Source organism: Triticum aestivum, unplaced genomic scaffold (genome assembly GCF_018294505.1).
Source record: "Triticum aestivum cultivar Chinese Spring unplaced genomic scaffold, IWGSC CS RefSeq v2.1 scaffold104125, whole genome shotgun sequence".
NCBI classification, from domain to species: domain Eukaryota; kingdom Viridiplantae; phylum Streptophyta; class Magnoliopsida; order Poales; family Poaceae; genus Triticum; species Triticum aestivum.
In genome coordinates, this window is record NW_025232198.1 from 1 (window position 1) to 10,107 (window position 10,107).

At 41.7% G+C, this 10,107-nt stretch overlaps 2 protein-coding genes and 1 non-coding gene across 7 annotated transcripts; all 3 read right to left on the reverse strand.

Annotated features, from left to right (window-relative positions):
- Positions 1–168: 168 nt before the first annotated feature.
- On the reverse strand, positions 169–252 carry TRNAL-UAA (transfer RNA leucine (anticodon UAA)). The gene has a single exon. It is a non-coding gene; the product is annotated as a tRNA-Leu (tRNA).
- A 181-nt stretch (positions 253–433) lies between these two features.
- LOC123175918 (BTB/POZ domain-containing protein FBL11) lies at positions 434–3,851 on the reverse strand. Of its 5 annotated transcripts, none has more exons than XM_044590378.1 (11): positions 3,486–3,851; positions 3,307–3,390; positions 3,118–3,198; positions 2,858–2,919; positions 2,122–2,460; positions 1,802–2,042; positions 1,674–1,729; positions 1,277–1,357; positions 1,062–1,106; positions 901–969; positions 434–795 (listed from the first exon to the last, which is right to left on the reverse strand). In XM_044590378.1, the coding sequence occupies exons 1-11, from the start codon at positions 3,784–3,786 to the stop codon at positions 604–606; spliced, it is 1,551 nt and encodes a 516-aa protein (XP_044446313.1). In that variant the 5' UTR covers positions 3,787–3,851; the 3' UTR covers positions 434–603. The 5 variants fall into 5 exon arrangements, 4 of the variants coding, with proteins under 4 accessions (XP_044446313.1, XP_044446312.1, XP_044446311.1 ...); XM_044590377.1 differs by having other exon boundaries at positions 2,858–3,003; XM_044590376.1 differs by having other exon boundaries at positions 3,118–3,390.
- Positions 3,852–5,024: 1,173 nt separating this feature from the next.
- On the reverse strand, positions 5,025–5,720 carry LOC123175917 (uncharacterized). Its single transcript, XM_044590375.1, has 2 exons — positions 5,578–5,720; positions 5,025–5,495 (listed from the first exon to the last, which is right to left on the reverse strand). Exons 1-2 carry the CDS (start codon positions 5,592–5,594, stop codon positions 5,135–5,137), a joined length of 378 nt encoding a protein of 125 aa, XP_044446310.1. The 5' UTR covers positions 5,595–5,720; the 3' UTR covers positions 5,025–5,134.
- Between the last annotated feature and the right edge of the window lie 4,387 nt (positions 5,721–10,107).

The following is a 10,107-nucleotide window of genomic DNA, read 5'->3' on the forward strand; positions in this document are numbered from 1 at the left end:
TAAAAAGAACAGAGAAAAAGAGATTCAGAGTGTTAATATATACACGTAAAAAGAACAGAGAAAAAGAGATTCAGAGTGTTAATATATACACTTAAAAAGAACAGAGAAAAAGAGATTCAGAGTGTTAATATATACACGTCAAAAGAACAGAGAAAAAGAGATTCAAAGTGCTGGCTGTGGGGTTCGAACCCACGCGCAGCTTGACTGCAGAAGATCTTAAGTCTTCCCCCTTAACCACTCGGGCAAACCAGCTGCTTTTGCCATATTTCAAATCCCGTGCTTACATATACCTTATTCTGTCGCACCAGCATAGCACATTTATGGACATGTTTCCTTTTGTATATCAATAACATAAAAAAAATGCATGGCTGTCATCTAAATGATGATATTTCAGGTAAAGCTTAGCTAACATGCGTCTAGGTTAACATATCTGTAAAAAAACGTGCCATTCATATTACTATAAAAACCTTCAAAACAACGTCACAAAACACTTTTGTTCCATTTTCCCGGTTTCTCTGCCAAATAATTGGACGATTATGCAAGTAAAGATAAATTGTTCTACAGTCTTTCTCTCCAAAGAAAGAAAGAAGTTCCGTTACACGACTAGAGTCTTTCTTCCACTACGGTGGTCGTCAGCTGCCGGCTGCTCCACTCCAGCACGATGGTCTCCCTGTGCTGCACCGGCTTCCGGTTCGAGCTCGAGGAGGACGCCTCCCCAAAGCACGACCTCGCCGCCGCCACCGACTTCTTGCACCTGCTCATCCTCACGCTCCTCATCATCTTCCCCTCCGGAACCTTCGAAAACAGCGGCAAAACATGTCAGCGCATAGATCCTCTCCTCTCTGAATCTATCCGAGTAGCTTGCTTTGGGAAATCTTTTGGGGGTGCTGTAATTCTCACGTTCGGGGTGTCGTAGCCTCCCTCGGACGCGTCGCAGAGATCCAGCGCCAGCTTCCTTAGGAGCGGTAGCTGCGATGGGGAGCAAATTAGTGATGGGTTGCAGTGGTGCAAAGGCTGAATGTGTTGTAGATTGGAGACGGCAGATGGATGTAGGTACCTACCTCTCTGATAGCATCTGTTATAATGGTTCTTCCAATACCTCTACCCTGCAGTTTTCATTTTCAAGATTCAGAAGAAAAAACTCTTCACACTTCGAACTACTTTAAGCTGGTTAGGAGGATATTCGAATCTTTGAGGGTAAAATTCTTGCTTCTTCCGCTGGATTATTAGTTGTGATGGCTCGATTGAACATAGGTATGGAGTTTTTCATACTCACGGTGTGCCTAAGTAAGACTTCTTCCAAAGCTTTACAATCTAAAATAGAATCAACCCCATCAAGTGTTATCTGACCACATTCCTGTATATCAACAAACATGAGGTCCGTAAGAGACTGGATTTAGCAGAGAAATCCACAGTTTCAGTGTCCAAATAAAAACTATAGATATAAAGTACCCCCATACAGATATAAGTAGGCATGTAAATTTGGAACCTTGAGTCTACCCTCCGACCCTCTTTACTTCAACCAAATGAATTACATTTTCAGAATTCACTTCATTTTTGAAACTTTTAGTTCAATTGGTTGAGCTAAGTAGGGTCAGAGGGTACCCTATCTATATTGGCACCCTTGGATATGATTTTACGCACGTGCGCCACCACAGTTAGTTCATGCATACCTCAAGTTGTAAACATGCCAAGTTTGGCCACCCAGAAGAGATTATCTCTTGAGAGCCTGTGGGTCAAGAAAAACTGGAATCAACGAAATAACAAATGGGTTCATATAATGAACTTAAAGTAAACTTACTGGAGTCAAGGAGTTTGCAACCAGACAGCAAAAGTTCAACTAAATTGCAATTCTGTGTAAGAATTGTCAGATCATCATTTGTGATCCATGGAGTAACCCACTGGAGCCGTAATATTCTTAACGCTGGTGCCATTGTTTGAAAGCTAAATGAAGTCAAATTGCCAAGGCAATAGTGCAGGCAGAGCACCTGAAGATTTGTTGACGATTCCAATAGATTTCTTACAACTCTGTCAGAGATTACCTGGATGCAGATCATACAATCATTATACAGTGAAAGGAACAGGTAGTTATATTATTTAATAGTACAGAGGAGGGCACACCTGAAACCTAAGAACCAAAGACTCGAGAAACGGGCAGATCTCAGGAAGAGCATGCAGGATATTCTCTGGTAATGTTGTGCCAAGGCCAACTGTCATCCTCCTTACTTTACTAAAAGAAGGAATGAGGTCATCAACTCGAACAGGGCAAAATGCCCAGCCCATTTCTACATCCTCCAAATAGCACGTACTGGTTATCTCCTGAAGAAACCTGCCATACTTGTTACCACTCGTGGATTGTACCTCACCCTGTTCAAACAGCAGGTTACGGCATCCAGCTGTTTTCAAGCAGCTCAAATTAGAGTTTCTTCGTATAACTGGTGCCAATGAGACCATAGAAACCTGTAAGTTCGTCCCAGGAAAAAAAACATAAGAACCAGATATTATCATATTAGTGTGCACAGTGATGGTTCTGCCATGCCATAACAATAAAAGAACTGATTAACAGTGAACTAGCACTGCACTTTCAAAGTTTGCCCTTTGCAGCCATCAGAGCAACACACTTTATATAGTCCTGTCATTCAATTATAAAAGCACAAAAGTTTATCATCAAAATCCTACGTTCAAAGGGTCTACAGTTTGTTATGTGTTCTTGATAAAAAATATTTGGAAAATCTGTAATATTGTTGGTCTATAGTTCCAAGCTCAATATTTGTTCAATCAACTAAACAGTGTTTCGTTCATAAGAAGATTACAATATTTATTAGGAAAATGACATTCTTTCAAAAAAAAATCATACCACAGTCTCCGAAATATCAAGATACTCAAGTGAAGAGCCAACAAAGTTGCAGAGAGCACCATCTGCAAGTGATGTCTCCCTTAAGCATAAGGACTTCACAATATTCATATTACTCACTAGCTGGGACATAGCAGCACAACTAATACCTATAAATAGAAGAACTCACATTACCCAGATTAATCATGCCAAGTCATTGCTCAGTTGCAACAGAACCTTGGATAAGGAACAAAAGGTATGATTTTTAAATATTTAATAATTACCTTCACAGCCTTCCAGATGCAATTCTTGCAACCTAAATGCCATAACATGAGCATGTTCATCCTTATGGTAAGAAAAGCTATCTGAAGGATCCAATGAGCATAGGGTTTGAATTGAATGATTTCCAAACGATGTATAAGAAAGAACCATCGAGTGCATTTTTCTACAATTCAACAGTAGTGTAGATATACCATCGTCTGTCAACAGGGTGCAATGTTTAATGTTTATATAACATAGAGAGCTTTTCAGCATGGATATCTCCAGCAAGTTCATATCTGTACACAAAGACAGACACAAAATAAGAAGAAACCCAGTTACAAGGTCGCAAATAAAATATGCATACTTTTAAATCACAGGACATTTCCCATACCAGTAATATCATTTCGGCCTTCCAGTATCAATTTTGATATATTTGAGAAAACTGGGTTTCCTGAGGTCCCATATAATCCACTTTGCATGTAATAGCTAGATAGATTTCGATTCACGTCACGCCGTACTTCAGATCTAGAAGATATAATCGAGTACTTGGATAGTATAACGCTTGTATCAATACTCAAATTGATTTCATTAATCCATGGGCATCTCAGTAACAAACACTGCAAATCTTCAAACTGAAAGAGTAAACAATAGGAAGCTATGAACGTCCTCAATTCTGGAAATGTCCACTTCATCCATAAAATTACTGCACCAAAATGTACATTTGGACATTTGGAGAGATCCACAATGCGTACATTTCTAAATGTACATTTGGACATTTGGAAAAACCCGGTTTAGAACATTCTAGAAGGTTACAAAAGCAGGGAGCTCGCAAGTAAAAAAACACAAAATGGGCCGTCCCACTTTGTCGGTCACTCGGTTGACCCTGTGCATTCAACTATAATTAGAGGCAGTGAGCTCCAATACGGAATTCTGCTTGTGCGTACACTGCCTCTAATTACAGTTGAATTCCGTATTGAACGTTCACTGCCTCTAATTATAGTTGAATTCCGTATTGGACGCTCACTGCCTCTAATTATAGTTGACCTTGTGCAATTCAACTATAATTAGAGGCAGTGAGCGTCCAATACTGCTTCCTTCCGCTTGTGCGTACAACCTAGCTGGAGTAGAAATCAGTCTTTTCATAATGTACATGTAACTGTATTGTCGCGTTTTCACTTACCTACATTCGTTCATTATGCCGAGGATTTTGTGACACTCATGTACTCATGCATGTTTGTGTGCTATGCTGCTGTATGTCTGTATTGTCAGTATACAATGCACGGATGTTTTCAGCGAAACCACATTGCAATCAGTAATATCTCTGGTAGGGAAAAAATATATGGCTAGTCTCACAGTTAATTACCTCCAGCTAGCGTTGCAATAACGTCATATGGCTATTGTGTTCAGCTAATGCTGTAACTGATCTCTGAAGGGAGAATAATATGTATGCTTGAACAATGTTCATAGGAAAAATAATAATATATAATGCCACCGTAAGTTGTGACCAAATTTGACATGGTCGACTAGCTTGTTTGCAATTCTCAATTAGGCTGATGGTGTGTATACCCTGAATATTTTTTTGTTCACATCATCACGCAAGAGACTTGAGTCATGGACTTGTCATCGTCCTTGTGAGGAGAGACATCATGTGGAACTCTCATCGACTTCCTTTGGACGCTACATAATTTCTACATTGGCACGAGTCTCATGTGGAACTCTCATCGACTTTGCATTCATTGGCATCATGTTTCATCACTTGAATCACACACAAACACGATTAATACTTCGCGTTGAAAACTATTCCCTCCATTCGGAATTACTCGTTCAAAAAAGAATGTATCTAGATGTATTTTAGTTGTAGATACATCCATTTTTATGACAAGTAATTCCAAACGGAGGAAGTAGTAGTAAGTCTGGACGAAGTGACCTAGGTAGAGCAAACACAATTAGCTACAGCAGTCGATCGATGATAATAACAGATTAAGCAACGCTCGATGCAATGGAGACAATGAATGGAGTAAGCCTAAGAATGAACAAATCTCAATCAGACGTCCTCCAGCACGAGGAGCAAGCGCAGCCCCGGAGGAGGGCGAGGCGGACAAAGGCGGCGGCCCCGAGAGCGAGGCACAATGCGCCGGCGCGCTCCGGCCCCGTCGCCACGGTTTGGAGGCTGCGGTGGAAGAGCAGCAAGGGGCAGCCCACTAGTATGAAGGCGATGCCGATGACAGTGGTTAAGACAACATCGGACGCGAGGGGGCCGTCAGAGTCCACGCCGGGTGCGCCATCGCCGGCATGCTTGCCGCCTTGGCCGTCCTCGAGATCCACGTACTCGTACTCCCCCGCCGCCGATTCCTCCTCCTCCTCCTCCTCACGTGGTTGCTTCGACCGGTAGAAGCTGCTTCTGAAAAAAAAAAGGAGAAAGAAAAACACAGGTTGGATTGGATGAGAAAGAAAAAGGATTGTTTCGATCGATCGATGTGTACCTGAAAATCTTGGTCATCGAGTTAATTAGCACAGAAACCGATCGGGGCGAAGAGAATCAAGTTTAATTTCGCCTGCCATAAGACGGGAGAAATTAACAAGGGGATCAATCGGGTGGTCTGTTGTAAGAGGGGTTTATTTATATATGGACGCACGCACGGGAGATGGATGGATTATGTACGTGTCGTAGTCAATCATAACCGTACTGTCCGCACGGTAATCTGTCAACTAATCTGCAGATCGATGTGTTTTTTTTCTTTTTCTGCGAATAAATCTGCAGATCGATTTGACTCTCGTGGTACTAATCCTAATCCGACTAGTGTCGTTGTTGGAACTACCTCCATCTTGGTTTACTCCCCCTCGTATTTGAGTCATATTTTCACCATAATTTTAACTACATTCAAAATTACTATATGATATCACTGAAAACTACATTCAAATACGAACCAACAATATAATTTTGGTGGCATGCATTAATATTTTACTAGTTAAATATATGGTCAAACTTTGATCTAAAATATGACGGGGACTAATAAATCAGGAACCGGTTTAGGGTTCTAGCCCATGCATCTGTCCATCTGGCAAGAAAATATGGGACATAATATTTGCTTGTTGCCTAGTAATTTCTTGAGGCTCCGATCAGTTTTACCCTGTCTCGTGTTGCCGACAGCCCTCACCACCATCGACACGCCCTCCACCGGCCCAACCGCCATTCCCTACTACTCATGGTCGGCATCACGAGCCCTCATGCCACCCGGACTATTAACCTGCTTTCTTTCTGTCCCAACCTCCAAGGGTTCCTACATGTATGACATAGTCCATTGGATTGGGGCAATGGTACGCACCTATGTTTGGTGTCCCCTTTCTCACTTCCTTGTCAAATCCTGGTCCCAAAGGGCAATACATTGAGTCGGAAAGACGGGGGGCTTTCGTAAATTCCATTCTGTAGCCGAACTAGCCCCTGGATCAGCTCTCATAGTGGGAGAATCAGAGTCAAGTTAGGCCCAAAAGAGGGGGTTGACATCATTCGTCGTGATTGGATCAATCAGACTCCCCCACAGGAAATGTATACCCCTTCCCCCACCACTCTTCTTCGGTGTATGTGCCCCCCGCCGCTGCACCCCTCTCATAGTGGCGGAGTTTTAGCCGAAACCAAGGAGATGGCCCAGGTTTGGCCCCATTAAGCTCCGCCACTGCCCACTCCGGCTCTCCTAGACCGCTGCAAGTCACGCCATCCCCATCCATGGCTCCTTCCAAGTTTGTCCCGTTCGACGGCTCAATGCTGCACGAAATTGAGTGACATCGCAAGTTACAGATATAGCATACATATACAAGCTGAGGTTTGAAAAAAAAACATGTGGTCTAAACTCATGTATCTCCAGAACTGGTGTGGCTGGTGCAATATATAAATGGGATCCCTATATAGTTCACGTCATCACGTGTTACATGCACAATAACAACGTAACCAAATTCATGCAACACAAGCTCTAACTAATGAACTACTAGATAACATCGAGCATGCCGTCCTGGCGCCTGTCGAAGCAGCCGGACCGCCAGCAGCAGCAGCACTAGCGGAGGGCCAGGTATGCCAAGAAGACGCACCCGACGGCCACGAACGCGCCGCCGGTCACGACCAACGGGATGGCTCCCTGGCACTGACAGCCTCTGCTAGGCGCGTCCTCACAGGCGCGGCAGGGCATTACTAGCGCAAAGACCACTCCGAAGATCACCAACACGGAGCCGATGCCGGCCACCGCCACGCCGTCGCGGCGGCTGAAGGTACCGTCGCCACGCCGCCGGCGTGCATATCCATGCATGCGCGTATTCGATCGGTCGCGGGGTCGGCCGGTGCTTACCTACGTTTCCTACTGGCTACTGCTTCCTTCCCTGCCTATCTTCAAAAAGAAAGGCTGTAATAACTACCTTTGATTTGATCGTAGTTTCTAAACCGACTTTGTTGCCTAAAAAAATATCTAAACTGACTTTGTCATGCGGTTAAACAACTATCTTGTGGTAACTGCCAGTTTTTCTGTTTTAAAAATCTGTTTTATTTTGGTTTGAACCTCTTTTTTCAGTTTGAGCTGTTAAGTACGAGGCTAGGAGACCTATCTCATGTAGTAAATTTTTTTATTTTATAATCTACATTCCTTGCTATCTGCAGTATACATTTTTTTTTAGAGCAACCTGCTAATAAGTTTTGTAGATTGAGTATAATGTTTACAGCAAGCATAACAGGGTCGTACGGATGAACAAGCCAGACATGGCCACCCTATTCTTGAGAGGTAGTCCCTCCGTTTCATATTACTTGTCGCTGATTTAGTACAACTTTATACTAAATCAGGGACAAGTAATATGAAACAGAGGGAGTAGCAAACTTAGCAAGGGTGTGAGCTTCAGAATTCGAGTGTCTACTTTCATGGATAAATCTACAGCCTGAGAAAAAGCACTACGCTCTTGAAGTTCTCGAATTATCGAGCCACTCGTTCCACATGTACCTTCCTTGTTCTCAGTTATCGTCACCTTGCAACCTGATGAACATGATGCGATGCGGACATGTCTTAGCTAAAGATCTTCGGAGAGGGCGAACGCTTCACAGCAAGCAAGCGTCTCCAGAGTTCGCGAATCCATAATGCCTTTGAATACCCCCGTTGAAGCCCCCATACATATTCCATTTTGATCTCTAGAAAATGCATTAACCGCCCTTGTATTTGTTCCTCGCCACAGAGCCATCAACATTGATATTACCTGACCCACTATGCGGAGGGATCCGTTGCATGATCAATGTTACGGGGGTGTCTTTGTCTCGCCTTAAGCGAGACAGAAGCATGCATCGCCTTGGCACCTCCACTAAATGGGCCGGACATAGCGTGTGCATATTGCCACACATCAGGTGTACGTAGGTTATGTATTTTTTCCCCTAATAATGTTATTTATTTTTATTTTCTAATTGTTTATATTTTTGAAATATTAAAAATAAATATAAAAACTTCATTTATGTACAAATTTAAAAACACTCACTGTGATTTTGAAAAATGTGAACACATTGTAAAAACTTTGTTTATGCAATTTTAGAAATAATATTTTTACCATTCGAAAACAATGTCCGTGTCATTTAGAAAAACATCTCATGTGTTTCAACAATATGTTCGGGACATTTTAAAAAACTTACGCAGTAAAACAAATATGTTAGTTAAAATAATCGTTTCATACAATTCACAAAAATGTCCATGACATTTAAAAAACATGTTAGTCGAATTTTAGAAAAAAGCTTTATGCAATGTAATAATTGGTCACGTAATTAAGAAAAACTGTACCTTTCAAACAATGTTCATGACATTAAGAATAACTAAATGACACCCCGCGTGTTGCTGGGGGAATTTTGAACACACAAAGTTTAAATAAAATTTGATACAACCATGGTTCTCAACTGTTCAATAGTAATAATCCAAAATAAACAGTGGAAACGAATTAACTAAAAGCAAATAGAATTATACCAATTGAACATGGGGCAGTACGGACTAATGGAAATTTGAACATATCTTGTTTGGAAATAGCAAGGACTTATAGTGCAACTGAAAAAGGGTTTGACTGATCGTACGAACCAAATTGTGTCTATTGAGCTTTTTATGCAAAAGAATACTCTACATGACCTTATAAATTAGCGAAGTGGTGTCAAACATAACAAATATTTTTAATGGCACCTAACAGTACAAATGAAAATATTTAAGGAAATGATACTAAGAATTTGGTCCTTACCTAATGTAATTTGTGGCTGAACAACTTCTCTGTTTTTCAGATAGCCAAGATCTATAAATCTGTTGGCAAAAGAAATACCCATGGCCAACAGTTTAGTAATAACTATGGATTTATCAACCAGTAAACATTGGCACCATACATAGGAAAATATTCCTTCAAGATGATAGTACATTCTTGGCCTCTAAGGATGAAAGATAGAGAGAATACATTGATTTATGACTTCATGGATTGGTTCACAGATGAAGTTAATTATAACCTCAGTAAGCTAAATATGAGTCTTTGTATATTGCAATTCCTGTTTCAACAGCAAATATAATATATTTTGTCTAGTGCCGAAGGCCAACCGAAGGTTGCTTAGTGACCAAATAGAAGTTGTCGCTCAATCCGGCATCTCCTGGATTTTAATGATTTCAGGTTTTAGAACTAGAACACACCCAGAACAGATTACCCCATAGAATATACTTTGCCTAGTGCTGAAGGCAAACTGAAGTTTATGAATGATGACCATAATAAATAGAGTACACGTTACCTCAAACACATGTTACTCGCCCAGATGAATTCTCCTCTGTTAGCAATTTGGCTGGCAACGACATGGGTGGTCTTTGAGAGCGATTCGATCCAGGGGATAGAGGGACGGATGGCCATGCTCCGCAGGAAGGGAGACCATCACATAGACCCACATGAGAGCCTTGGTTTGGTTGAGTAAGATGAGGAGGACCGGCCATTATGAACCATCTTATTCAAAGAGAGAGAGAGAGAGAGAGAGAGAGAGAGAG

Excerpts from the sequence above, each read along its gene's own strand:
- LOC123175918 (XM_044590376.1), bottom strand. The coding sequence starts at position 3,786 with ATGAAGTGGACATTTCCAGAATTGAGGACGTTCATAGCTTCCTATTGT. Across the intron at positions 1,730-1,801 it reads TTGCAAACTCCTTGACTCCA|GCTCTCAAGAGATAATCTCT; the intron begins GTAAGTTTACTT and ends CTTGACCCACAG. Across the intron at positions 1,107-1,276 it reads AAGTCTTACTTAGGCACACC|GGTAGAGGTATTGGAAGAAC; the intron begins GTGAGTATGAAA and ends TGAAAACTGCAG.